Source organism: Ustilaginoidea virens, chromosome 1, assembly GCF_000687475.1.
Source record: "Ustilaginoidea virens chromosome 1, complete sequence".
In the NCBI taxonomy this organism is placed as follows: domain Eukaryota; kingdom Fungi; phylum Ascomycota; class Sordariomycetes; order Hypocreales; family Clavicipitaceae; genus Ustilaginoidea; species Ustilaginoidea virens.
This window is the reverse complement of record NC_057316.1, coordinates 1,571,513-1,598,894: the sequence shown is the minus strand read 5'-3', so window position 1 is coordinate 1,598,894 and position 27,382 is coordinate 1,571,513. Positions and strand designations below refer to the sequence as shown.

The 27,382-nt window shown below is 60.2% G+C and overlaps 9 protein-coding genes across 9 annotated transcripts; 7 read left to right on the top strand and 2 right to left on the bottom strand.

Moving 5' to 3' along the window:
* Positions 1–1,294: 1,294 nt before the first annotated feature.
* UV8b_00230 (uncharacterized protein) lies at positions 1,295–2,443 on the top strand (the record flags this gene model as incomplete). The annotated part of the gene is made up of 4 exons (XM_043137728.1): positions 1,295–1,459; positions 1,524–1,567; positions 1,601–2,079; positions 2,229–2,443. The coding sequence occupies 4 exons, from the start codon at positions 1,295–1,297 to the stop codon at positions 2,441–2,443; spliced, it is 903 nt and encodes a 300-aa protein (XP_042993662.1).
* An 815-nt stretch (positions 2,444–3,258) lies between these two features.
* UV8b_00229 (uncharacterized protein) lies at positions 3,259–4,994 on the bottom strand (the record flags this gene model as incomplete). Its single annotated transcript, XM_043137727.1, has 3 exons — positions 3,259–3,927; positions 4,030–4,395; positions 4,467–4,994. The coding sequence occupies 3 exons, from the start codon at positions 4,992–4,994 to the stop codon at positions 3,259–3,261; spliced, it is 1,563 nt and encodes a 520-aa protein (XP_042993661.1).
* A 1,271-nt stretch (positions 4,995–6,265) lies between these two features.
* On the top strand, positions 6,266–7,099 carry UV8b_00228 (uncharacterized protein; the record flags this gene model as incomplete). The annotated part of the gene is made up of 1 exon (XM_043137726.1): positions 6,266–7,099. The coding sequence occupies one exon, from the start codon at positions 6,266–6,268 to the stop codon at positions 7,097–7,099; it is 834 nt and encodes a 277-aa protein (XP_042993660.1).
* A 317-nt stretch (positions 7,100–7,416) lies between these two features.
* UV8b_00227 (uncharacterized protein) lies at positions 7,417–8,715 on the top strand (the record flags this gene model as incomplete). The annotated part of the gene is made up of 2 exons (XM_043137725.1): positions 7,417–8,190; positions 8,350–8,715. The coding sequence occupies 2 exons, from the start codon at positions 7,417–7,419 to the stop codon at positions 8,713–8,715; spliced, it is 1,140 nt and encodes a 379-aa protein (XP_042993659.1).
* Positions 8,716–10,225: 1,510 nt separating this feature from the next.
* Positions 10,226–11,986, bottom strand: UV8b_00226 (uncharacterized protein; the record flags this gene model as incomplete). The annotated part of the gene is made up of 4 exons (XM_043137724.1): positions 10,226–11,160; positions 11,294–11,459; positions 11,583–11,703; positions 11,778–11,986. 4 exons carry the CDS (start codon positions 11,984–11,986, stop codon positions 10,226–10,228), a joined length of 1,431 nt encoding a protein of 476 aa, XP_042993658.1.
* A 1,088-nt stretch (positions 11,987–13,074) lies between these two features.
* UV8b_00225 (uncharacterized protein) lies at positions 13,075–13,479 on the top strand (the record flags this gene model as incomplete). Its single annotated transcript, XM_043137723.1, has 1 exon — positions 13,075–13,479. The coding sequence occupies one exon, from the start codon at positions 13,075–13,077 to the stop codon at positions 13,477–13,479; it is 405 nt and encodes a 134-aa protein (XP_042993657.1).
* A 1,012-nt stretch (positions 13,480–14,491) lies between these two features.
* Positions 14,492–14,755, top strand: UV8b_00224 (uncharacterized protein; the record flags this gene model as incomplete). The annotated part of the gene is made up of 1 exon (XM_043137722.1): positions 14,492–14,755. One exon carries the CDS (start codon positions 14,492–14,494, stop codon positions 14,753–14,755), a length of 264 nt encoding a protein of 87 aa, XP_042993656.1.
* A 411-nt stretch (positions 14,756–15,166) lies between these two features.
* On the top strand, positions 15,167–17,584 carry UV8b_00223 (uncharacterized protein; the record flags this gene model as incomplete). Its single annotated transcript, XM_043137721.1, has 1 exon — positions 15,167–17,584. One exon carries the CDS (start codon positions 15,167–15,169, stop codon positions 17,582–17,584), a length of 2,418 nt encoding a protein of 805 aa, XP_042993655.1.
* Positions 17,585–22,762: 5,178 nt separating this feature from the next.
* On the top strand, positions 22,763–25,865 carry UV8b_00222 (uncharacterized protein; the record flags this gene model as incomplete). The annotated part of the gene is made up of 3 exons (XM_043137720.1): positions 22,763–23,079; positions 23,813–23,965; positions 24,236–25,865. The coding sequence occupies 3 exons, from the start codon at positions 22,763–22,765 to the stop codon at positions 25,863–25,865; spliced, it is 2,100 nt and encodes a 699-aa protein (XP_042993654.1).
* Between the last annotated feature and the right edge of the window lie 1,517 nt (positions 25,866–27,382).

Genomic DNA, 27,382 nt, shown 5'->3' with positions numbered 1-27,382 from the left:
GTGTGCCATGTGCCATCAAGCAGCGAGGTGCCTCCGACCTGTTGCTAGGTGGTAGTTGGTCGAGCAGGCCTGCAGAGACTGCAGCGCAATCCCGGCGTATGCCGCGCAAGTACTCCGGAGTCCGTACTCCGTAGCGTGGTCAAACATGCAGGCGATACATACCACCGTTCGCTTACCGACTATGTCCGAGTCGAGGTTGGCCTCACCTGAGAGAAGGAGAGAGAGAGAGGCAGGCGACTAGTAATCCGGGTCAACGCTTGCCGAGTCATGACTCTGCCTAGATCGACGGCTGTCGAGAACGTCCATGGCATCATGCTGCCACCGGGCGGATCCGAAAAAAAGTCCCACCAGTCGCCAAAACTGGTCGTCGTCCACCTGCAAGCTCGCATTCGAATCATGACCATGGCGGGGCGGGGGATGCAAGTGTCTTGGCAGAGGCGCGAGCTGCGGCCTCTGACGCAATGCAACGGCAGATCCGACCACGCCTTGTCCTAAACTGGTTGTCGTGCTTGCAACCAAGCCATGCATCGCGGACCTATGTTGTACTCCAGAGTCCGTAGGTGGGAACAGGAAAACGAGACGCTTTACGGAGTGCGCCAGACTCCGCGGGCAGTTTGGAGGTCGGAACATTACCCTTTAACCTTCTCACCTTGAATCGATGCGGGGAAGAAACCCCTAGAAACCCCAGGACCCAGGGCCTCTCGCCCTCTTTCTTCATTTACATTGATGGCTGGGGGGGGGCAATGACCAACAACAACAGCAAGAAGCCTTCATGCACTGTACGGGTGCGGAACCAGTTCGGAAGGTTCTGGCCCGTGGCACGCGCAAGGGGTCCCCTCCTCCCCAATGACATGCCCATGTCGCCCTGGGATGCTACGTCTACATGCCACGACTAGGAGCGGTGAGTGTCATTGCTTTCCGTGTCACAACACAAGACGCCGAGCAGCAAATCGGCTGATACTGTCCCTCTCTGACCAGCGACCTTCCCGAATCCCCGCGGCCACCAATATGCCAGTCCGCGGCGCAACCACCATCAGCCCAGCCTTTTTCAGCTCCTTACAGTATCATCAGGCACACCGCTTCCCCCCCACCCCCCTTCCAATTCTACCGCGGGGAGGCGGTTGACGCCCAGAGTCGCGGGCTCTTGAGCGCAGCCATCTTTCGCCGCGGTTCGTTCCTATTTCGACGCCCGCCTACGTAGGGAAGCGAGGCCCGCACCAAGACGCCACGGTGCCTCATCCAGCGACAAGCATCACGCGGGCGCGCTGGAACCAACCTCCTGGGCCCTTTGGCAATGGCTCTCGCCAAGACCGTGGCCACGCCCGGACATGGGACGCAAGTGTCTCGTCTTTCCATGTTCCGCCCGCGATGCGGCATCGCCTCCTGTCCACCACCTCAGGCGACTGTTTCCCGAGCCTTGCGCCCGCGAGCCGTCTTGCCTCCGATTCCAGCGGACAACGTTGCATGTCCGGACTGAGCCCTCGCGCTGGCCGGATTGCCGAGGAGCCCGCGTGTCTCACTAGACGTTGGTGCAACTGACCATGGAGAGCTGGAGCCTCGACACATGGTGAGCACGCGCAGCATGTTCTTGCTCCCACAGGGCAAGGCCAGATACCACCCTTCGGCGCGTCGTCTGGTCGGATCCCGCAGCTTCTGGTTTGAAGACGCCAAGCGAGAAATCGCCGACACATGCCAGCAGACCCGACCTCGAACGCGCCGCCATGGCTTCGCTTGCCGCGCCTCACAACCTGAAAATGTGCCTCCCCTCCGTCAGTAGTGTCCCCGTCGCCGCCGCATCGTCCTTTGATCCCACGTCCCGCTCCGCGAGCCGCCCTCGCTTGCTTCTTTCCCCGAATGATCGCGGGCTGCAGACTCCCCGTTCCGGGGCCGCATCTGCGGAATGCGTCCTGGCACCAGACCAGCGACTGTTACTCCCCGAGCTCGTCCGGAACGTATGCGACACGACACGCACCGAATCCGTTGCAGAGGGCAAAATGCCAAAGAGGCTCGCCTCGCCGTTGCTCAAGGGGAAGCGGCTCCACCAACATCTTCAACATTCGCGTACCAGAGCCCGGCAAAGTACGGCGGATGGGGGGGATGCCAATTCCTTTGAGGGCTCCTCCTATACCGGCGCTCCTGAGACCGCTGCACGGCGCAGTATCTCAAGCGCAGCTGCCACCGGACGGCGTAGTTGGACACGCCTTGGGGCATGGAAAAGCTTGCATGAGTTGTATATGACCTGACCACCCAACGCGAACCGGACCAACGGGGATTCCACTACCCCGACCTACCGCCGCTATCCACGGTGGTTTACCTGCTAAGCATAGCGCGCAGCACACCGAGCCCCGACCCGCTGAGTCGGCTGCTCGACCTCCGAGCCGCCTGCCGAGTGCTGACCCTTTCCCACGAGATCAGCCGCGTTGGCCAGCGGAAACGCCCCTAGCGCCGCCGCCCGCCTCAGCAGCTTCTTCCTAGGCCAAGGAACGCGGAACGCCCTCCAATTTACACCGCAGGGCCCACCTACAAACCAGCAACCAGACCGCAAAGAGCTGCAGGGGGGGGGGGGGGGGGGCATCAACCCTAATCTAGTCGGTATTTAAACGGGCCCCTGCGAGGGCATCCATGGATAGATACCTGGGATACAGGAATCTACAAGCCCGCCCAGCCAGCGGACCTTAGGCCCATACACACTCCTCGGTTGTATTTGTGTAATGCAACGGCAACAACAATGATGCTAGAAAGTAAAATCCCCGCCTGTCAGGGCTTTGGCGAGGCCGTCGGCTACATTGGAGCGAGCCTGGTAGAGGTGGTCCAACACACTGCTGGTAGGCCTGGCGCAGCCAGCTATTGTGGATGTCGACGTGGTTAAAGGCGGTTTTGATCCACGGCGTTTAGTGAGCAGTCATCTAGATGGGCTGCTTGTACTGACCATGCCGAGGTCTGAGGCTGCTCTAAAGCATCTTCATATTCATGATAGCCGGCTTCATCGGGCATGCCACCAAGGCTCTTTAACCTCACGTAAAGTCCTACCAGCTTGATAGTAGCCGACGGCTCTACCCAGACCCTCGCCGGCCGCAAAGCTACCGGCTTCGACGATGACACTTGATCAGTCTGTCTCCTACGTGAACGTTTCGTATGATTTTGTACAGACATGGCTGCTCTATAATTTTGCCTCTAGACAAGAACCTCATGCTTCGTTCCGAGCCCCCCCCACCATCGGCTGCTGCCTTGGCAATGCATCAAGATTTCTGCGTCAGCTCATCCGGCCATGACGCTTTTGCCTCCATCCTGCGTGATTCTCTTGCGGACGCGAATATGTATGATGCCTTGTCCGAGGTGAACCACCCTCTGATCTGTGCCGACATCATGCTCGCCATTCGCGCTGCCCGCCCCGTTTGTGCAGCCGTTTTGGCCGTTCTGCGTCGTCCCGTGCTTCATAATGCCGTTGCCAATGTCCACAATGGCGCTCGGAGAGAACAGAAGGGCCTCACCCTGGCGCAGGGCGACAATTCGATCCATCAAGGCACCGACTGGCTCTCGATATCCGCCTGTTCCGAGAATGACCCCGGCAGTGGCTGCGGCCAGGTGCCTCTTCAAAGTCTCCAGCCAGGCCGGAGATGAAAATCTGTGCACAATGGTGACGGAGCACAGATCCAAGAGCTTTGGCGAGATGGTAGGCTCCTGGGTTGCGATTAGCAAGCGGGTGCCCAGGTGCCGCTGCAGTCGGATAGACGACAGAAGCGCCTCTGTCAGCGCCTGGCTCTCTCCGCCGTCCGTCATGTACTTGTGGGCCTCATCTAGAGCGACGACTCGTCCAACAAGCGTGTCTTGCTCGAGAAAAAGACTGAGACATATGTTGAACATGGCGCAGGCCGACTCTGCCGTCACAGTGGGGCAGGAAAGGTCAACAATGGTGAGATGACCAGCCTGCAAAAGCGTTGCGCATATTCATTTCAGTCATCTTTTTTTTTTTTCGTCCATACGGGTGCAGCCTCATTCCGGTTCCTGCCATGGGGGTTGAGAGCTTACCTTTGGCATCCAAGTAGTCGCTGTCTTGTTTGCGCAGACCGTCCTCAAACGCCCTTCCACATCCTCTTTGGCCATGAAGCTTTCCAGCGTGTCGAGTCTTTGCTCGAGGGGGCCTTTTTGCCCGGGAGTAAGGTTCTGCCGCGAAAGCTCTTGCTTGAATTCGCCGTAGTTGAAGCCTCCGCCAGATAACTGCTGTTTAATCCGGAGATCTCTGAGAATGCGGATCACGATTTGGCAATATAGAGGCAGACTTCCGTCAGGGCCGGGACTGACGGCCATGAGATCAAGCATTCTCCTTGTCGTGAGAGATCCTTGACCCAAGCGGAGCTCCTGAACGTCAACATTTGGAAGCCCTTTATACGCCCTCTATTGCGAGCAGAAAAAGAGCGACAGACATTAGCATCAAAGTGTGTCCATACACTGTACAGGGAACACACCTTGATCGGTCCTACGTTGGTGGGAGGACACAAGACCCTCACCTTTACCTGAGGGTGAGATGACAAGTATGCGGCTTCGCAGGGATTCCCTCTGTCCTCGGACAGGAAGGGGTCAAAATGGAAAACAATTCCGGTCAAGGGTTCCGGAAGCCTGTTGGCCTGCGACGGAATCAGAAAGTTTTCGAGGAGGCAGCTCAGCGTGTGGCTTTTCCCCGACCCCTGGCTCCCGCAAATGAAAACGCTCGAGGGCGCCTTGATATTGTAGTAGATGAAAGGGGCTTGCTGAGACGGAGCGCCGTCGACAACTTTGTATCCCCGAAGCTTGGGCACGTCGGCCCCGAGCAGCCCGTATTGAGTCAGACCAGACCCGTCCTTTGCCTCACCCGCGAGCGCACTTTGCCGCACGGCTTCTGTGAATACGGGGGTGTTGTTAACTTCGCTCTCGTCTATAGCCTGGTCGTCCAGGCTTAGAAGCTGCAGAAATTCCGTAAGCTCATGCGTTGTCTCAGATTCGTTCATGATGTACATAATTTTTGCGAAAATGCTTAAGTGGCTGAAGACGAGGTTGAGACATGAGCAGCTATCCTCCTACATTTCTGTCTATGAGTCTGTGTATGTATGTGAGTTTATTTGTTTTATAGTTGGCATGGGGCTGCAACAGTGAATGAAGATGCAGAGCGCTGCTTTGCTGTGAAGGGAGGCCATCCCGTCAAAAGGCCCATGGCAGAAGCAGAAGCTTCGCCTTCTCCACCGCTTATCGATTATCCTCCAGATCCATGTCATCAATCCAATTTATGCGTTCCCTGCGACCCGACAAAGCCGGTCGGCCGTGGCGCGAATGCAATGCAATTGCATACTCCTCGGGACTTGTCCACAGCATGCGCGGGTTCCTCCTCCAGGAGGTCAGGAATCAGCATGCCTGGAATCGACCTGTCGGCTCCATTGCAACAAAGTACGCTGGGTACCTATTGGTAGGCCACCGGCTTTGATTCAGAAGCCCAGATTCGTCGAGGTTTGCACCGTGTCCAAGAGAAAGCCGTGAATCTGTCGATATTTGTCCTCCGATGCGTGGCATCGAGCACTGCTGGCGGGAGCCAGGCCCACCGAGAAAATCACCAGCACCCAGATGCAAACGGCATCGCCGCAGCGGCTTTTCCCATTGGCCACGGCGGAAGGGAGGACGGCAGGTTTGCCGGCGTCATTCACGACGGAAGCCGAGGGCAGCAGCTTTCCCCGGGCGGAAGGGGAGCTTGAGCGGTGCCCTTTCAAGTGGGAGGGGTTTATGTCGAAGGGTCGTTGCGCTGCTTATACCTGCTCGTAGATGCAGTTGTCGTCGGTTGACGTTGTCTGTCAAGTCGGCAGCAAGGTGATTGGAGAAATCTGCCATCCGCCGGACTCTGGATTCGGGGGTCTGGACTCTGGAGGTTGCGAATGAAGAAACTCGGACAGCACCACAAAGCCGGGCAGTTGGCAGTTGACAGTTGACAGTGGCAGTTGACAGTTGACAGTTGACAGTGGCAGTTGGCAGTCGGCAGTAGCAGTGGGCAGTCGGCAGCGGCAGTGGCAGCATTGAACGGCAAGGGCATGCGAGGAGCAACTCGGGAAGGAGCCGCCGGGCATGGCACCGTCACTGTCGAGCAGGCGGGGTCGACATGTCGCATCCATCACGTCATTCCTCACAGTTGACGCTTCCATCATCGTCGTCCTCCACCGCATTGACCTTCTTTTCTGTATTTTCAATCCAGATCTGTCTCGAGACTGAATCAACCCCCGCCAGCCGCAGCACTGCTCGCCGGAACATGGCCAACGTGGACACGTCCCTCCCCCCGGAGCCTTCGGGCGCCGCCGCCGCTTTCGCCGCGCGGCACGCCTCGGAACACGATCTGAAACTATACGGCGGATGGTTCTGTCCGTTTGTCCAGAGAGCCTGGATCACGCTGCACGAGAAGAAAATCCCCCACCAGTACGTGGAGATTAACCCGTACCAGAAAGACGCCGGTTTCCTGGCGTTGAATCCTCGCGGCCTGGTTCCCACCTTGGCTGTGCCCGTCGACGGAGCCGGCAAGGCCCGGAAACCGCTGTACGAGAGCTCCGTCATTTGCGAGTACTTGGACGATGCCTACTCAGACCAAGGCCGTCACGGCCGTCCTCTGCTGCCTTCCGACGCTTACCGGCGCGCACGCGCTCGTCTGTGTATCGATCACGTCAACACAAGGATCGTCCCGGCCTTTTACAAGTTTCTTCAGCACAGGCCGGAGAAGCCCTACAGCATTGACGAGGCCCGACAGGAGCTTCACCAGCATATCAGGACTTTTGCGGACGAGATGGACCCCGCGGGACCTTGGTTCTTGGGTGACCACCTGAGCTTGGTTGACGTTAGCTTAGCTCCGTGGGCAAAGAGGCTGTGGCTGCTGGATCACTTCAAGTCTGGTGGTCTGGGAATCCCGAGTGGAAACGGCGACGGTACCTGGCAGCGATGGAACAGGTGGTATGACGCGATCCTGAACAGGCAGAGCGTCAAGGAGACGTGGAGTGATGATGAACGGTATGTCGTGGCCTACAAGCGATATGCCGACGATACCACCAATTCCTTGGTTGGACAGGCGACCAGACAAGGACAGAAGCTGCCATAGATGAAGTCGTAGGCCATGGCAATTTGACTGTGGGTAACTGCCCGTCGGAAATGTGTCTTTGTGTGGTACAAGGTTGACGATGCGTCGAGCTGCTACTTTTCTTTTCCCCTTCTTTGCCTTTTTTTTTCTTTTTTTTTTGCCTTTGGCATCGTATTTTGTGCATTTTAATAAAAATCTTGAAACGTGACAGTTCCAGCACTGTGGTTCGTTGCAGTCTTGTGGCGACCGACACAGTGTGCACACAGTGAACTCCAACCGGATCTTCTACCTGCGCAAGCTCGTCGTGTTCAAACCCCGGCAACCAGCCAGCGATCAAAATGCCGGACCCCATCATTCCACGCTTCACGCCGCAGAATAAGGCGACCCACGAACGTCTCTCGACAAACACAGTTGGTCTCGTAGCGCTATCCGACTTCCGCAAGCGAAGAGCAGAGGTCCTCGAGCAGCAGGAGCGCGAAGCTCGCGAGGCGGCCATCTCGGGCACGTCCACTTCGGCACCGGACCGTTCCCTGACGGGCAGTCCTGACCAGGCCGCCAGCGACAGCGCCAGCGGACCCGGCGCAGGGCCACTGAAGAAGAAGAAGAAGAAGAAGAAGAAGGAGAAGGATAAGAACCAGCAGCGGCAGCAGCAGGGGAAGAAGCTCTTGTCGTTTGCCGACGAGGGAGAAGAAGGCGACGGCGCGCTCGCGTCCGAGGAGGCCAAGACCACCGGGCCGGGGGGCGACGCGGAGGCGGCGAAGCGCAGGCTCAAGGCCAACGCATCGGTCGGCGTGGTGCCCAGGGCCGTGACCAAGGCGGCCCTGCTGAAGGAGGCGGCGGAGCGGGAGGCCCTGCGGCGGGAGTTTGTGGCCATCCAGGAGGCGGTCAAGGCGACGGAATTCGCGATCCCCTTTATATACTACGACGGAGCCAACATACCGGGCGGGACGGTGCGGGTCAGCAAGGGCGATTTTATCTGGGTGTTTTTGGACAGGAGCCGCAAGGTGGCGGCCGAGCGAAGACCCGGCGAGCATGGCAACCAGCGACGGGCTTGGGCACGGGTTGGCGTGGACGACTTGATGCTGGTGAGAGACACGGTCATCATTCCGCATGTGAGTTTTTTTTTTTTTTTTTGCCCCAATATGCTTCATATTTTCATGTTTTATTTTATTCGTCGTCGTCGTCTATACGCGATCCCATTGAATGCTCCAAATATCCAGCAGCACCCCTTCTCCCCCATGATTATATGCTAACCCCCGGCGATTGCAAAGCATTACGACTTTTATTTCTTCATCATCAACAAGTGCGTCGGGCCCACGGGTCTCCGCCTCTTCGACCATGGCAGCGAAGCGCCGCTGGACAAGGAGGGCTCGGGAAACGAGGCTGGCCCGTCCGGCATCAACCACCTCAGCACGGCGGCATCACGAGCCGCCGCGGCCCAGAGCGTCGCCGACATCAAGACGCTCGAAGGGGCAGCAGACGAGCCCGCCCGGACCAAGATAGTCGACCGTCGGTGGTACGAGCGGAACAAGCACATCTACCCCGCGAGCACCTGGCAACATTTCGATCCGGAAAAAGACTATGCCGGCCAAATCCGCAAGGACACGGGGGGCAACACGTATTTTTTCTCCAAGTGACGCGGGGGGGAGGCGTGATCCAACGAGGGCTGTGGTGGATTGGGCGGGACAGGGTCGCAAGTGTACAGGACAGGCAGGTCGGTTGTGGCAGTTAGCTCTGTGTGTTTTCCCGTGATTTTTTTTTTTTTTCGAATAACCGACCCCGGTCCTGAATGCGAAGCATCTCGCATTTCTCCCAATTGCAAAAGACACCCAGAGTTTGCATGCCCCCCCCCCCCCCCCCTGGTTCGACCGTCTCAGAGGCACCATGTCCAGAGCGCGAAAGAAAGCGCCGCGACCACCAGCCACCCCGGCCAGAGGAGCATGAGAAGCAGCGGGTTCCCGCTGCCGAGGATGAAGACGGCAAACTCGTAAAACAGCTTCTTGCGTAGCGACCGGGCCGGCTTGGCCTCCCGGAGACCAGCCGCAGCGTGGGCAGACATGATGAGCGAGCGCGATGCACCGAGCTGGGCGGCGGCGGCGGCGGCGGCGACACAGGTATCGAGGGCGACGAGGCGACCGGCGGCATGGAGGGCGCGGAGGGAAGACGTTGGACGAGAACAGGCGAGGCAGCGCACGATAAAAGGCAGAGGCGAAGGCGGCAGCTGTTGGGGGACAAGGCGCCTGGTGACGATGACGCTGACGATGGATGGGATGGGGGGCCAACAGGCTGGCTGGTGGGGACGGAACGAGGCTCTGGGCCCCACCCCTCGACGGCTTGCCGGGTCTGTCACGATGTCTTGCCCATGGCCATTCTTTTCTTTTCTTTTTGTCTCTGATGACGTCGTCCGTCTGCCACGGGGCACCAAAGAAGACAAGACAGCCCCCAGGCGCTGCGTCGCGGCCAGCCGGGCCGTTTCCCGCCAGCATTCGCCATCACCGTTCGCCCTTTTGCCATGCGCAGCCGCTTCCGCGCCTGCCTCTCGAGAGAAATAAAACCGACACCCAGCCCCCGCCGGTGTTCCAGCCCAGCTTGTCGGCCGATGCAACCTCGCCGGGGGACGCGGGCCGCCCAAACGACGTGCGCGTGGGGGGGACGGTGATTCGTCGCAAGGAGTAGTCGGCGACAACAACGGGGGTGGGTTCGTGCTTGGGCTTTTGCTCACAGGACGGCGCACAGGACGGCGCGCCGTGGCCGCAGCACGGGCTTAGCTGGGGTTGGGCCAGGCGGCGACGAGGGCGTATCGGGAGTCGGGGTCGTGGCTGGGTGCACGGCTGCAGGCCATCCTTGGGGGGGGGGGACGAAAGATGCCAGCGGGATGATGAGAGTAAAAGGGGGCAAGGAAGGGTGTGAAGATGGGAAGACGTCAAGACGGAGGCAGGGGTCGAGACAAACCACAGGCGGGGGTGATCAAGACAAAGCAAGGCATGACAAAGGTATGACGAATCAGACAATCGTGGATGGCCGGCCATGACTAGGAACATGCAACGCAGCCTGCTCACGCACGCTCACGCACGCACGACTGGTACATGCGGACTAAGCCGACAGGAGGGCCTGGATGTTGTTGTTGTTTATCAAACCTTGCAGGGATCAGGCCCCCTCGACCACGCGCCTCAGAAAGCCCTGGAAGCTCTCAAACACGGCGGGATCGAAGCCCTCCAGCCACCGGCACCCCAGGCTCGCGCGCGCGGCCGACGCCCGGATCCACACGGCGAAGCCAAACGCGCCGGCCGGGCCCCCCTGCGCCGGGGCGCCGTCCCGCCCGCGCTTCGTGCGCCGCCGCCACGCCCGCGCCCACACCTTGTCGGGCGCGCGGCCGACGCCCTCGAGCGCCGCGTCGTCCCACTCCCACGACAGCAGATCCAGCGCCGCCATGGCGGCCGCCAGCCTGGCCGAGAGGGCGGCGACGACGCGCGCGCGGTCCTCGGCCGCTTCCGTTTCCGCCCCCGCCCCCGCCCGCGGGACCTCCATCTCCGCCTCGCTCGCCGCCGGCAGCAGGTTCCTGGACAGCAGCGCCGCCCGGGTGCCGCGCGCGGCGTGCCCCGCGGGCCGCATGGCGGCAAAGGACCAGGCCACCCCCCAGCGGCGCGTCTTGGCGCCCTGCACAAACTCGGTCACGGCGTAGTTGCCCACGCCCGCGCCGCGCAGCTTGTCGACGAAGCCGGCCAGGCTGGACAGGAAGCCCAACATGGCCGTGTACCACTGCACGCGGCCCCGCAGGCGCAGCGACTCGGCAAACATGGCGTCGACAAAGGCCGCCTCGCCGCCCGGGGTGACCATCTCCGTCTTGGCGCCCGTGCACGCCGTCCAGGGCGGCCGCCGCTTCCTCTGCGCGCTCCGCAGGAGCTGCTCTTCCGACTCGTAGAACGGCGGGTTCGTCATGGCGAAGTCGATCGAGGCGATGCCGAGCTCGTCGAGCGGGATCAGCGGGTCGCCGGGGGACCGCGCCACGAGGCGGATCCGGCCCGACAGGCCGTTGCGCTCGACGTTGTTTCTGGCGAAGCGTAGGCTCTCGTCGTCAATGTCTGCGCCGGGGCTTAGACTCGTGTCTGCCGTTTGCGGGGGACTAAAAAAGGGGAAAAAAGAAATGATAGGGGGGGGTGGGGGGGTGGGCTGGCTGGCTGTCTGTCTATCTATGTCTCTGTCTGTCTGGCTAACCTGTGGCGATGAACGACCATGGCCGCTGGACGCACCCCAGCAGCGGGTAGATGCAGCTGGCGCCGGTGCCAATGTCCAAGCCGGTGAGTTCCCGCCCGGGCTTGCTGTACGACGAGGTGTCGAGGAGGTCCTTTAGCCACAGGATGTAGTTGTGTCTGTTGGGGACCTGCGAGGCAGGCAGCAACTGTCAGCGAGCTGCCCCCCCTTGCCCTGGGGTCACCCTTTTGCCGTCGAAACAGAAACAAGAGCAAACGAGCTACGCTACGGGGAAGTGGGGGCCGTTGCAGACCGGCGGGCACAGTCTCGTGTCTGGGAGATGCATCTCGAGGCCAAAGTCGAGCCGGAGGAGCGTCTTGGTCAGCTGCATGACGGCCTTTGGATCCGAAAAGTCGAGTTCGCGTCCCTTTGCGCTGCAGGCCCAGCACGAGGTGCCGTTAGCTGGGTCGTATCGGTCGTGGCTGCGCGGCAGAGACGGAGCGCGTACACTGCTGCAAAGTCGGGGTCGAGGCGCGAGAGCGCTTTGAAGTCGGGCGGGCGGGCGTACAGCTCGCGGAAGCGGCGGTCGGCATCTGGGCTGGGCGGAGGCGAGGCCATTGAAGATGCCGTTTGCTTGTCCGAGACGACGAGTCGGGTGTTTCGCGAGATGGTGACGATGGTGAGGGTGGTGACGATGGCTTGGACATGCTTGGACATGCTTGGACATGCGAGGCGGGGGTGAACTTGTCGTGTTCCACTGTGCATACTGTGCGGTGCATACGGTGCGGTGCCCATCGCTTACTACCAGCACGCGCACCCGGATAAGGCTTAAGCCTGCTGGAAATGGGTCTGGGCACCCGGGAAAATACCGGCCGCTCTCTGGCCCCCACCACCGGCCATTTTGGCGGCTCTTGCGGGTCGTAAAAAGTACCGTAGGTAGGTAGGTACGGAGAACCCGGCGGGCAATACGGGGTACCCGGAGGCACCCGCTTCTTGATTGTGTCGCAAGACGGGCACCGAATCTACCAGCTTGTATGTATATGCAATACAGTTAATTGGCTTTGCCGGGTATTCTGCATCCTTATGTTATTGCCAGTGACTGTTACCATATCCAGGCCTTGCGGTTCCTGTTTTAGGTACACTTGCCACCAGACCCCCCGTCAATGAAGCGGAGGTACGGTCTACCCAGGACCCATGGACAGCAAAGGGTACTCGGTGCATACATCTCAAATGCGGGCCTGCGGGTCCTTGAGGATGACACCTGGAACATAACGTAACACAACGTACTCGGTAACAGAACAAGGCAACCCGATTGGCCAGCCAGCACGTACTCCCTACGCCCGTACGCGGCGAGCGGCGGAAGGGTACCCGAGAGTGCAGGGCGGCAATAAGACGCGAGCTTCAACCTCTCCACAAGGAACGGCGCCTGCTGCTGGGCGGCGGGCAGGGCAATCAACCCAGCTCAGGCAACGCATAACGGCCAAGTGCTTGCTATATGTAGACCCGGGGGCGGGGAGGGGAATATTTTTCACGGACGGCGGCAGAGAATTGTCCCGAGTCGTCTACAAGTCGTCTATAAATATGTCGGGGGGGGGGGGGGCTGCGTGTCCCTCGTCTCGGACGGCCAGAGTCAAGCAATCGTCAGCCCGCCGACTTTTAACACCCGTCCGTCTGACCGACCGACCGACCGACCGCTTCCGTCTGATCCATCGTCCGCGATCAAACGCCCGTTCGTCTCTTTTTCCCACCACCCCCTCCTTCCTGCCTCTCGGCAACAACCCGCGGTCATCCAAGCAGGCTCGGCAATGCGCATCAAAGCCGCCCTTGCGCAGGCAGCCGCCTTGGTCCACGTCGGCCTCGCGTGGGACCACCACCCTCAATGCCGAGGGATTCTGCAGGCCATCCAAAGCGGGGTGGCCGGCTGCACCGGGAGCGACTCCGTACCCAGCATGGAGGTTGCGCCCTCGGCTGCCTGCGACGTGGGCTCCATCAACTCAATCCTCAGGAATGGGGACCAATTCTGCCATCAATGCGCCCATGTGATGGTCTACGTCAAACCAGCAGAGTATGAGTGGGAGATGGGCAGGCTTTTCTACAACAGCCCGCCGTACGCGGGTGCTTGGGAGAGCCTGGAGACGCTGGGCAACGCGTTTGACAAGCTGTGCTTTGCGGCTAAAGACGGAGTCTGCATGGGCTGCGGCTATTCCTGAACAAAGGCCCGAGGCAGAGAGAAGGTTTTTTTTTTTTTTTTTTTTTTTTTTTTTTTTCTTGATGGCGTTCCGGGGAGCAAGGCCGCACGCCGCCTGCTGGAAGTAGCTCGCCAATACTGCATAACGGTATATACGCGAGTGGTAGTTGGTAGTTGGTAGTTGGTATGTAGCTGGTCTCAAATTAGAATTTCGGAATGTAGCAGCAGAATTTTGCATTTCCGTGAGCGATGATTATGTAATCCCGCACTGTGCTGACCTTGTGCGCCCGCCCGGCCTGGTTCTTGCGGCAGGTCGGGGGTCGGGGGTCGGTCTCCTCACCCGGCACCGCACCGCGTGGCACCGCGCTGCAACAACAACATTTGAGCAAAACCCACTCTCCTTTGCCCGGGAAAACGAAAACAACCGACGACGACGACGGTGCGTCTCCAACGTGATGGCGACGACGGTGCCTATATTCAAGGTCAACGTGCCCAGACGATACGCAATGCCACGCTTTCAAACCTCCCACGCAGCAAATGAGACAACGTGACTCGTAACTTGGTCGTCTTCTTTGCTCTTCCCCACCTCGGACTCCCTCGGCCTTTGCCGCAGCACCCGAAACCAGCCTCTGGGCAGCCTCTGGGCTCCGCGGAACGCGGTACTCGGTGGGAGAGACGGCGGACGGCGGACGGCGGGCATCAAAGGCCGCGCTGCGGGGTTGGCTCCTCCAGCACAGTTTTCCTTTTTTTTTTTTTTTTCTTTAGGGGGGGGGGCGCGCCCCTTGCTGCGTTTGTTTCTTCCCTGCTTCCGGCTCTCTGGTTGCGCACGGCACGTCGGGGGCCAAAAGAAAAACATAACGTTCGCGCATGGGAAACCGGGGTTCAAACTTCAGACCGGGGGCGGGGGCCGGGATCCTGGAGGCTGCTGGGCGCCAGGGTGGCGGCGCGACCTACCTGTGGCGAAAGTCGGAGCTTCGGGGGGGGGGGCGGGGGCGGCGGCACCGCCTCGGCAGAATCAATTGGAACGGGGCAAAATGCAAAATGCTGGTCGCTGGAAGCTGGAAGCTGTCGAGTCGCACGGTGCAAACTTGGCCGCGCCCCAGGCAATGCAAATGATGCGTCCTGCCCAAGCATCCTCTGACGTCAAGCCGTCAAGCCGTGGGGCTGGTGCCCAAGGCTTCAAGGCTTCAAGGCTTCCAGGCTTCCAGTCCGCTTTCGGCAGCGCCACAGGCCAGTTGACCGCGGCTGCCATACCAGCCCCGGCAGCCCGCTGGCAACTGGCTGTGGCCAGCTGCTAAGCTTTGCTGCCTGGAGCTTGTGGAACGCCGCGCGTCACTTGCGGCATCACGGCCTCACGCCAGTCCAAGAATATTCAGGCCGTGACTTGCGGCTAAAGACAAGCCACAACCACAACCGCAACCACTACCACAACCACAGCGACGCGCCCAATCGTCCCGCATCCCCTCGCCCTCGTTGCTGCCTAGTGGGTGCATAGATTCTACCCAACTCCAGCATCTTGGATAAAGCCGCACGCCACGCAGCACCCGTCGAGCCCAGCACCCCTGCCGTCCAACGCCCACCCCCCCCCCTTCGCGCCAGACTTCACCACGCCCGCTTGACCCCATGCCACCCCCAGGCCTCTCCTCTCCTCCATACTGCTCCTCCTCCCCTCGGCCTCCCACCAGCTCGCATCCCCTCCCCCTATCGCCATGGACTCCGTAAACACCATCGACTACCACCTGAGAGACCTGCCCACCCGCTCCGTCACCCTCTTCCCCACCAGGGCCCAGGTCCGGCGCGACATCGCCAACGTCGCCCTCAAGCCCGGCACGAACCACGTCACCATCTGCGGCCTCAGCCCCACCGTGGACGAGGACTCGGTCAAGATCGAGGGCGCCGTCGCCTTGACCATCAGCGACGTCTGCGTCGAGGCCCGGCCCAACCGGGACATTTTCGAGCAGGTGTATCCGGACTCGGACACGGACGGCTCAGACGACGACGACGACGACGACGACGATGACGAGGAGGATGACGAGCCGCGGCGGTGGAGAGAGCACGCGGAGCTGAGGGATGCAAAGGAGAAGCTGATGGCGCTCCAGGATGCGCGGCGGCTGGCCGACGAGGCGGTTGCGAGTGCCGAGAGCCGTCTGCGGCTGCTTGACGCCCACGGCAAGACGCTGGACAGGAAGCGAGGCGTCGTCATCCAAGACTGCCTGCAGACGTACAAGGAGCAGCGCTCCGTGGCCTACGCCGACTACATGTCTGGCTTGAAGGACCTGCGACAAATCAGCGACCGGATCGAGGACCAGCTTGACGACGTCTACCGCCTGCAAAAGATCGACGACAAGGCCCGGGCAAAAGCCCAAAGGGAAAAGGACAAGGCCCGCAGGGTCAAGGAGAAGGACCTGTTCACAAAGGCTCGCCGGCGCGAGGAGAGGCGCAAGGAGAAGCAGCGCATCCGCGCCGAGAGGCAAAAGTTCTGGCCCAAGTTCTGCTACGCAGTCAAGATTACGCTCGAGACCGACGACGTGATGACCCCGGCCGGCTCCCCGACCACATCCGTCTCCGGCGACACGCGTCTTTCCAAGCCAGCGGGGAGTGATGCTGATGCTGACGCCGCCGCCGCCGCCGCCGCCGCCGCCCCCGTCTGGTGTAGTCTCGTCTTGTCGTACGTAACCTCGTCTGCTTACTGGGCACCCAGCTACGATCTGCAGCTGTCCACCGTCGACGGTGCAGGCACGCTCAGCTTCGACGCCGAGCTCCACAACTCCACCTCCGAGGCCTGGTCAAACTGCAAAATCGTCCTTTCCACCTCGCAGGCCACCTTTTCCGGACTTGACGACGCCATCCCTACCCTGAATCCGTGGTACCTCGGCCTCGCCCATGGTGCGCCTCCCTTTGGCTACGGTCAGAGTCACGAACAGATTGCCCGCAGCCATGACGAAATGTCCAGCACAAACGCCTACCTGGCAAAGCACAAGCAGACCTGGCAGCAAAAGCCCCGGAGCGACATGTTTGGTGTTCCGGACCAAGTCGGCTCCTTGGCCGCCTTTCAGAGCCACCGGAGAATGGAGAAGAAGGCAAAGGCACAGGCTTTTGAGAGTAGCATAGCGCCGCCGCTCCCCCCGCCTCCTGTTCCTGCATCATCATCATTGTCGTCATCATCGCTCATGGCCGCCAACGCGCAGCGAAGATCTTCTTCCGCGCTTTTCGGGAGTGCCGCTGCCTCCGCCGTCGCCCCCGGGGGATTCGGCGCCGCTGGCACGGAAGCTTCGGTCGATCGACGCGAAATGCCGAGGTCGGTTTCCCGGGCCAAGAAGATGATGACCATGACCAGCGAGAAGGAGAAGGAGATGGGCATGATTGACGAGGATGCCGACGACCGCTCCGAGCCAGAGTCGGAAGCGGCAGACTCGGTCATGGAGGAGACGGGTCTGACCTCGACCTACGAGCTTCCCGGACTCAAGACGCTGGTGCCAAAGTCGGTCGCGACCAAGCAGCGCGTTGCGCACATTCGCTTTGCCAACATTGCCTACAGCCACACGGTCGTGGCCAAGTACAAGCCGGTGGCGTACCTCAAGGCCAGGTTCAAGAACACCAGCAGGATGACCCTGTTCAAGGGCCGGGCGGGTCTCACGCTCGACGGAAGCTTCATGGGCCGAACCACGCTGCCGCGCTGCAGTGCCGGCGAAGCCTTTACCCTGAGCCTGGGCGTGGACCCTGCCATCAAGGTCACGTATCCCAAGCCCATCATCCAGCGGGCAACAGCCGGACTGTTCAGCAAGGAGAACACGGCCGTCTTTACGAGAAACATTACTCTGCACAACACGCGCGCCTCGTCCGGGAAGCCCACGTCGCTCGTGGTGCTCGATCAAACGCCCCTGTCCCAGGACGAGAAGCTAAGAATAGAAGTCTTGATTCCTCAAGGCGTGGCATTCGGAGCAGGTGAAGTTCGGGCTGGGTCTCCAGGACTCGAGGGTCGGGACAACAAGGAATGGGGCACCGCCAAGGCCAGGCTGAAGAAGGATGGCGAGGTCAGTTGGGACGTAAGCTTGAATCCTGGCAAGGCTGTTCGCTTGACACTCGAGTATGGCATCGCTTTCCCCACCGGAACATATCCATGTTGAAATTGGGGGAGATGAAGAGGAACAAATGGTTACGGTTGTGCAGTCGCCTTTTTTTTTTTTTTTTTTTTTTTTTTTTTTTTTTTTTTTGCCCTGCGACGATGGTTGTTGGTATCAACAGGGCTTTTTGTAGTGCTTCGAGTTGAAAGCCTCACTTCTCCGATTCATCTGTGCACGCAAAGCCGTCTTTGGCGAGAAATCTTGTGCGTTGACTTATTACTGCTTGTTTGGACCCTGGTCAGAACAAACGGGGGTCGCACCGAATCAGCGGGTCATACGCCGACGGACTGGTGACTGAGCAATCAAATCAACGGTGCCGACCGAATGCTGGTCATGCGGAAGCCCGGAACGAGTCGCATCCAACCTCCACCCCCCGCCCTCCCCACCGGCGGCCCCCCTTCTTCTTGGTGACTCTTTTATTTTTTTTTTATTCTTTTTTCCCTCCCTGCAGATTTGCGCCGGTCTCAGGCGCCGAGAGGTGACAACGTTTCGGCCCAGATTTGACTGGCCCTGTCTAGGGGCTAAAGTTGCCGGTCGCGGGAGCACGGGAGAACCAACCCACCCCGACGGCGGAATGCGCACTATGCTTGCAGAAGGAAGGTTTTGCGAAATCAAGGAGGGGATAACGAAGAGGATCGAGCGCCATGTCGGAAGCGAATCAAAGCAAGAGCAGCCATTTGGGGCAAACGTGGGTCGCCACCGTCTCAGAGGTGCGTCCTCGTCAACCGGAAGCCGAACAGACGGTACGGTACGGTCTGGACAACGATTCTCGGCTTCCCGCACATCATCAGCCTGGAGGGATGGACGGGGCTTGCGGGCTGGAGTCTGGACAAAGAGTAACTGGACAAAGACGCCCCGTTTCGTGAATGGCGGATGTGATTGCACCGGAAAACGCAAAGGCCCACGCCACAGTGGCCCAGAAAATGGCAATCCCATTCGTCCGTCTTGCTCGGCGCGACGGCGAAAGTTGAGTGATCGATTCAGTGCTCGAATATTGCAGCCCGGAAGCCCGGTGACAGGGTCCGAGCATCCTGATGGACAAGGCACGTCCAATCACAGCCTCGGACGCGGAAAAATACTTGACGGACAAGGAAGATTGCAAGCCACGGACGAAACACGGACGAAACTTGCCACGGTGGATAGCACAGCACGGCTACCAAAGAGGGGGGTGGAAGAGGGGGGGGGAGGGGGGGGGGGAAGTACACTTCCGGCTGGGCATGGCCCCGATGATGGGTCCAGAGGCCGGCGAAGAAACCCAGTTGTTGGCCGCTGTGCACGAGCTATTCGGCACGCGCACGATAACCCATGAGCTTCAACCGAACGGAAGCCAGCCCGTGTTTGTCGAGGCGATCGTCGAGTTGGGTTCTTGGGTTCTGAGCCGGCAGAAAGTGCTGCCACGCAAAGGCGCATGCGAGGCGACCTTGGCGGCGAAATCCCGTCGAGCCCTCAACCTGGGCCGAACCAGTTTTCCAGTTTTCCACGAGTTTGTCGGCGACTTGTCTTGGCTGAGTTGGCGCCCCAAGGCTTCTCGGCCCCACCAGCGGCCGCTGCAAGGTTCGGGAGGTCCTCTTCACTCTAGGTACTCCGTACTTGCCGAGAAATAACATGCAAGTATGTCTGGTACCTACCTGTTTTCACTTGGCAAACCAGGAGGCCTAGTGACACGGTCACTGGTTGCAACCACCCCTTGCTTCGTCGGCTGTCGACGCTTTGAGTGAACGGACAACTGGGCAGTTCACCGGGAGATTACCCAATTATGCTCCAGGCAATGAATCGATGGAATCGACATGTCTGGACTCTGGAATGCATGAGTTGCAACCCTGCCGCGGCGTAAAGGGATGCGACGGCCCGTCTGCACCGTGCTGCCCGAACCAAAGTGACATGTCCGGCAGGCTTTCGTTTTTTTTCTCTCTCTCGTTTCATCCGGCATGATTCACAGCCCTCCTCGGCAAAGAAACTTGGGTTGGGGACGCCGGCATCCATCAAGCTCAAGCTCGGAGGTGAGGGGACCCGTCAGGACGCCTTTGCGCTCCGAGTGGGAAAGAAGGCAAAAAAAAAAACCCCCCCCCCCGAAACACGAACACGCACACACATCAAAAGACAAGGGTGAAGAAGGGATGATAAGACGAAAAAAAAAAAAAAGGACAGAGGAGCAAGAGTAAGGCCGTCGGGCTGCTCGATTTGACGCGGTCGGAGAAAGCGAGAGACTTTGTCGGCTTGCTCATTGCTTGTCGCGCGCGGTGCGGGAATGGAGGCGGGCTTGAAGGCGGCATGGAGGCGGCATGGAGGCGGCATGGAGGCGGGCGTGCATCCCCCCCCCCCCCCCCCCCCCCCCCCCCCCACCTCCTTCTCCCTCTGTCCTGCGTGATAATCATGTTGATTCCATCGGCTCCTCCGTCGCCTCAGGCGGGTTGCATCTGATATCGAGGGGAAAAGGGGCCCTTGCAGAGAAAGATGGGATAAAAAGAATGACAAGGCAAACGTCGTGGCCGAATCGACGAGCAAATTGGCAAATTTTCTCATGTTGGTGGTGCCTTCCTGTTGCACCGGGCCATCCAAACCGGGGCACCCCGGGCAGCAGCCTATTCGCCGGCTTTGGGACTGGGCCTCTCTCTCATGTCCTCCTTCCCCCCTCCAACCCCGGCTGCCCATTCTCTTTTTCCCCTTCACGGCACCGGTACTCCGTACTACTTGCACTGTACGGTTCTCCGTGCCTTCCTGGGGGCGGCCTCGTCTGGTCTCGTCTGGTCTCTCCCGCTCCAACCCAGCAGCCCCTCTCCCCCTCCGGAAGGCGCAAACGGCAAGAATGGAACGCGCATTGGCAGGAGCCATCGCGTCCAGGGGTGACACGACAACACAGCACACACCTGCGGGAAACATGGCAGCCATGGCCTCGCAGACACGATTGGCCGTTTGATCGTCTAGAATTATCCATTATCGTTGCACAAGGAGGCTTGTCAGCTTTCCGAGCTTTTTCGTTTTTATTCTCTACTTCTTTTTTTTTTTTTTTTTTTGGGAAGCCCGCGCGAGGATGCACGGAGTCGGTACGGGCCAAGGAAGCTGCTGTGTAAAAATAGCTTCTCGCGGCCGCCAAGCAGGGCTGGGGGAGGGAGGGAGGATTGACGTGGGGGAGTCAGACGGTAGGACCCAGCCAAGCTGCGGCCTGCCGGACGTTTGTTGCGTCAGGTCAGCTCCGTCCTCCGTTCCGCTCACGCGTTCCAAGTTCCCAACCCAAGTCGCCAAGATTGACTGACCGGAACGGTGAACCTTGCTGTCAGTGTCAAACGACTCAGCGGCAGCGGCAGCGCAGCGGCACCCTGGCCCCTGGTTGGTTTGGCCCGTTTGGGTCGGTTTGGAACAGGATTGCGGATTCCAAAAGCTCGAGCTCGGTCGGGTAATGCCGCGGCCATGTCTCTGCTTAAACCCCAGGCTAGGCACCCGTCTCTGCAAAGGCGGCTCTCACGGGCCAGTCATCAGCACGGAGGGCGGCAGCAGGGAGACGGTACGGTTGTTTGTCAGTTTGACGCTTTCGCGATGGGCAGGAGACGAACCCGGGTGCAGAAAAATCAACAAGTCATGATGAAGAGAAAGGGTACGGAGTACTCCGTAGTTGGACGGCATCGACCCAAACCAACCCCTGTCAAAGGGTCAAAGGGGCAGGACAAAGAAACGCGGACGGCATTGGCTAGAGTGAAGAGTCTTGGGGTGCAAAGTTGCAAACAAACATGGTCGACGACCGACGAGCCCGCAGCCGCATCGGCCGGTTAGAGGGGGTTGGATGGCAAACGCAGCTCGAGGCGCAGAAGGCTGGGGTTGGGGGAGGAAGGAGCCCCCCCCGGCCAGCCTGCTTCGGTGCCCGCTGGCCGCTGCCCACTGCCCGCTGGCCGCTGGCCGCTGGCCGCCTGCTTGCTGTCGATTGCGAAATACCAAGTCGCTGGCCGTGGCTACCTTGGGCGCCAGTTGACCTCCCAAAGGCACTCGCGGTACCTCTTACTTTTAGGTACCTACCTTAGGTACCTGGCTTCGACGCAGGGACTAAACTCGATGGCAAGACGCTGCAGGCAGAGGGGCATGGCCGACGGAGGAAGCGCCTGGACGCAAAGTCAGCAGTCGAGTCGAATCGAGCCCAGCCCCAGCCCCAGCCCCATCCGGCTCCGGCGTGCGGCGTGGGCGTGCGGTGTGGGCGTGCGGTGTGGCCCTCGAAGCGAGTCGTGCCCAGGCCGCCGCTGCTTGTCAAGCTGAGCCGCCTTGCGTGGGATGGCGGAATCGCGGAATCGCGGATGCTCCGTGCCAGTCAGGTGGAGTCAAGGGCATGGAGTCAAGGTTTGCTTGGGCGTGGCATGTACTCGGTACACCGTACGGAGTGCAGCCAGGGCAGAGAGCTGGCTGATGGGGGTCTGGAGTGGAGCACCTGGCCCGGCATAGCAAGCCGATCCGCCCGTGCCTTTGTGTTGGATTGGGAAGCTTTCCTTCCCCCTCCCCGTCCTGTCGAGGCGCCCGCCCTCTCCCAGAGGTCCGCCGCCCGTCCGTGTCTGCCTCGCTACCTCGCTCTACCTCACCCGCATCGCCTCGTCATCCTAATTTTTTTTCCCGCCCCCTTCCCTCTTGTTCTTTCTCTCTTAAATCTCTCATTCCGTCCAAACTCTCCCCCTTCACCGTCTCCTCGCCCGCCATGACTCCCGTGGACGCCTTGGAATAGAAAGACTGAGACCGACGGCGCATCACTGCCAGTGCTCCTGTTTCTCCCTCTCCCCTTCACGCGTCATTGACCGCCTGAGACAAAAAGCCTTTTTATTTGTTTTTTTTTTTCCTTGTCTTTTCCTTACTTACCCTTCCTGCCGCCGGCCCCCCTCTTCCCCTTTCCCCCCCCTTCCCTCCCCGATAAAACCCACGGCGAAAGCTGGTCGACTCTCCGGAGTCGCCCTTCCCATCGTCACCAACTTCGGCGCGACGCGATTCTCATCCTATCCATTTCGTCGTCGGTGACCGGCCGGCACCCGCAGGCACCCGCAGGCATCCACAGGCACCCACAGGCACCCACAGGCACCCACAGGCACCGCGCGCGCGTTGATTTTGTTTGCCCTTTGGCAGAGTTGGATCGCGTCTGTCTGGTCCTGCACCGCGGTCCCCGCTCTCCCCCGTTCGTCCTCGCCACCCGCTGAGCTGTCGTCCAGTCCACCTATGTCTTCGGGCGGAGTGGTGCGCTCAACCGCCCTCAGGGCGGGCGGCGCCTGTGTTCGCTGCCGCAAAGGAAAGACCAAGTGCGTCTACGAAAATGGCCGCGCTCCTTGCAAGAACTGCGCAAAGGGCATGCACGAGTGCTACCTGCCCTCGGAGAGCATGGCTCATCATCACGGCCAGAGCCCAGCTCGCCACGCAAACCCCCATCGCGCCGCGCGCGACAACATCCCGGCTGCCGGGCCCGGCGCATCAGAGGGCAGCAGACAAGCCGTTGTGCCATCTGCCTCGGCCAGACACGTCCAGGTCACACCAGAAAAGTAAGTGTGCCGTTCCCGTGGCATTCTCGATACCTACGTTGCAGCCTCCCCGTCCCGTACAGTCCGATTTTTCTTTTTTTTTTTTTTTTTCTCTCTCGTTTTTTCCCCTTCCTTTTTATCCCTTTCCCCCCCCACCTCTTTCGCCACCAGCTGTCTCTGTTGGCGACTGCACAGCGCTTCACCCCCCGGGAGCTCAGAGGCCCGTTGGCGCTGTCCTTCCCGCCACACCTCACCACGGCCCTGCTCTTGGCTCGGACCCTCACCCCCCCCCCCCCTCCCCCCTCTCCAAGCCTACCAAGGCCCTCCGAGATGCCGGCAAAGCTCGTGCTGTTTGGCACACATGGCACCGAGCCACCTGCCCTGCAGCCTGTCGGGCCTGTCGGTTCTTGCACGGCTACCCGACCGTACTTTGTTTCATTACTCGTCCGCAACCTTGTCCCCAGGCAAACACGCGCGCACATGCGCAGCACCCTCCCCCTCCACCCCTGTTTCATTTTTTCATCCGCCGCCGCCGCCGCCGCCGCCGTCGCCGCTTGCGTGCTTCCCTGAGCCCAAGAGCTGCTGCCAGTGGCGGTGGCCGGTCGCGGTCGCGGTCGCGTCAGACTCGAGGTGGTCTGATGGCCTGGTGGGTGGCCTTGTCGCCTTGCGTGTGCTGGTGGGCTGGTGGTCTGATGGTGGCCTTGTTGTTCTGCTGTTTACTTGTTGACTGTGCTGACATAAACCTCTGCCTCAGGTTGACACCCGAACTCATTGGAGAATGCGAGCGGGTCGTCTCCAAGACTTTCCCAGCCTGTGTAGCTTTCCACAAGCCCTCTTTTGTCCAACAGCTCAAAAATGCCACTTTAGAGTCTAGTCTTGTCTACGGACTCCTGACTTGTGCAGCACGGTAAGTTGTGAATCTCTTGTCAGTGTTTCCCCCATTTTTTTTCCCCTTGTGGCATTTGTCAACAGGAGTTGCGGCCGACTTGTTACATCAGCCCCAATTTTCCGATTCTCGTCACCGTGATGCCCCTTTGCAACTATAGATGCGTTGTGAATAATACCTCCTCCCCACCCCCCGTTCCTTTTCTTTTTCTCTCTTTATTTTTTGCAGCCTCTGTCGTCGCCCACTCAATGTTCTTATCCGTATCACTCCCTTGTGCTGATAAATCTCCAGAAGCTCCCCGGCTCTTATTCGTCGTCATGGTTCTCCTACTCAAGCCGCCGAAACATATGCCTCCAAGGCCGTTTCCCTCATCAACCAAAACTTGGATCATCCCAACCTGGCAGATATCCAGGCGCTATGTCTCATCGTCATACATGAATGGGGATCCCGGAATGCCGTGCGTGCTTACATCTACCTCGGACAAGCAGCTCGGATGCTCCAGATGTATCGCATCTTGAACACCCATCACTCCTCTGATCAGACCGACCAGTTTCTTCGCGACGAGTCGCTCCGGCGCACATTGTGGCTTGTTTACATACTCGACTGCCTCTTGACCAGCACCCCAGGTCGCTACTCTGCTCTCGCACTCCAAGACACAGCGGACGTGTCCCTTCCATGCTCGGACATCAACTTTGCCTTTGGCAACGCCGTCCCTGTCAAGACCCTGCCTCAACATCTTGGCCACGCTGCCTTGTCCCCTAGCCACTCTGCCTTGTCCCCTAGCCACTCTGCGAGCGGGGAGGTGGGCGAGTTTGGCTACATTGTCCTGGCGTCGACCATTTGGCGCGACGTTGTCAGCATGCTGACGGCCACCACCCTGCACACGTTCCGGGAGGAAGACTGCACCGAGCTCGTTGCCAAGATTGAGGGACTTCGAGCCTCGTTGCCGATGCAGTTTGTGGACAAGCCTGGCCAAATCAACCTGCACATGACCATGGGCTCGGGCTACACCTTTGCCATGTTGCATTGCCTGCTGCACAGCGCCACCGTCTTTGTCCACCGGAGACGCTTGCTTCAGGACGTTGCTGCCCAGAACTTTGACCTCGAGTCGTTCCGGCTGAGCCCCCGGTGCCATGATCTCGTCGATCGCGTCTTTACAGCCTGTCACGGCACAATCCTGCTCCTGAACGCGGTGGAAGCCGGGGCTGACAAGGATCATCCGACCTGCCTGCCCATTGTGATGCTGTTCTCCGCCTTCACCGCCAGCGCTACCGTGGCCTACTTGTCCCTGAAGGGGCTTGCCCCGCCAAACGCCGCCGAGACGGCCTCTCACATTGTCAGAGACGGGCTCAAGTTCATGCACGAAGGCACCGAAACCTGGCCACTGATCTCGACCTGGCTCAGACATCTGACCGTCATGCAGCGAGTTCTCAACAACGACGCCGCCGCCGGAGGAAACTCGGCCGCTTTGTCGACCCGGCACAAGTCATCCGGAGGCGGCGGCATCAATGACGAGGTCTCGTCCAATGCCGACACCAACCCTGACGTGATGGATTACGACCATCAGACGGCCGCGGCTCACGGATCAAGCCGTCGGTCCGTATCCGGATCCGCTCGGGGCGACAGCGAGCCGCCCGTCGCCATTCCTCGGCGCGGCGTCACGACGATCAACGGCGGCTCGGGGGGCGTGTCGAGCGCCAGCGTCACAAACTCTCCTCCCTCTGGCGGAGCACCTACGGCGGTCATGCAAGCCGCCGACGTGAAGCAGCAGAGCCCCGACGCAGGCTCGAACGGGATGGCCGTGATGCAAGACGGGCAAACCACGAGCCAGGATATGACGGCGCCGGAACTGTGCCAGGCTTTTGAGCGGCAGCTCATTGATTTGGACGATCTCGCGGCCTTTATGGGTGGCGGAGTTTGACACGCGCGGCAGGATGCTAGGTCGGTCTCTTTGTCGACTGACGGACGTGTGAAGCCGCGGGGTCTCGGAGTTGATTTGGACGTTGTCTCGAGCGATGCGGACGACTCGCTCGGATGATTGGGCATTGTGCTGTTGCCTTGTGTAGCTGGCCGGGGGAGGGAATTGGAGATTGGGGGGGACTTTGTAGGATTATTCAGGGAGTCGAGGATACCCCAAGAAAACGGTGTAAACTGAGGGAGCAACAGGGAGCCAGGCGTATGGGAGGGGGCGCGGGGTGAGGGCCGGGTTTTTGCAGGAAGATTTTGCACCCCGAGCGGGGCGGGTCCGTGATTTAATGAATACCTGATATGATGTAGGGAGAAGTTGTAGCTATGCTTATCATGTGCTTGCTAAGAAGGCTGTTGGGAAATGCCGATGTTGGTGCTTTGATGTGAAGGTTTGATGCCTTGCTGATGCGTCGTCAAGCAACGGCAGGCGCGACCGAGCGAGGCATGTCCGGACGCGCGTGTGCGGTGTTGGTCTGCAGCACTGTCCAGGGGCAGCGGGCTCGGAGGCAGGCTGCAGGCCCGTCCGTCCTATAGCGTCAATCCGATGCGGCGGTGCGTTCGGCGATGCGTTTGGCGACTGGGTATCGGAGGCAGCGGGGCCAGCTGGCCTGCACACGCCGGCAAAGGCTACTCGTGGGCCGGGCGAATACCTTGAACTCAGCTGCTGCCGCTGATGATGCCGTCGCTGCGTGGTCCGAGGGATGGAAGGTGCTAGTTGCCGCCCCCGCACACGCAGGGGCATCAAAAGGCATTGCCGGCAGTCCGCAGCCCACCTTGCCGGGGGGGGGGGGGGGGGGGGGCGGCTCGGAACTTGTCTCGCAGATGAATATAAATATGCACACACAATGCGACGGCTCAGCGCAGTCTGACAGCCGGCAAGCGGGGCGGCCAGCTCCACGGTTGTGGGGGGTTGAGGTGGCCGAGCGAAGCGACGGACGCCCTTGCCGCGTCGGCTTGAGCGAGCGCGGCGTCAGGTGGCCATTGGCGCGGAGGCAAACGCGACGGCGGCAGGCGCACCAGGAGCCAATGGGGCTCTCGCTCGGCCCGGCGGTGAGCAGCAGCAGCAGCAGCAGCAGCAGCAGCAGCAGCAGCATCAGCATCAGCATCAGCATCATCATCGCGCCCTCATCGGCTCCGCATAAAGGCAGAGAGGGGGTCCCCCTTCCTCGCACCGGGCTTTCCATAGACCGCGAGAGGGCTCTCTCGCGAGCCGTCGACGGCTTGGCTCGGCGTCTCGTCGGACGAGGGGGGTGGGTGCCCTCGCACAAAACAAAAATATACGGAGTACTTCCGCACTATTTGAAAGACGCAACGTAAAAGTAAAGCAGGCGGTGGTGGGGCAAAGCCAAACTAGCCAAATGCGGTGGGGCCCCGGCACAAGATTGCCGAGATTGCATGGCGCGTGGCGCGGGCGATATGTACGCGGCGCTGCCGGCCAGCCGCCATGGGAAGACAACGTCTGGTCCAGAC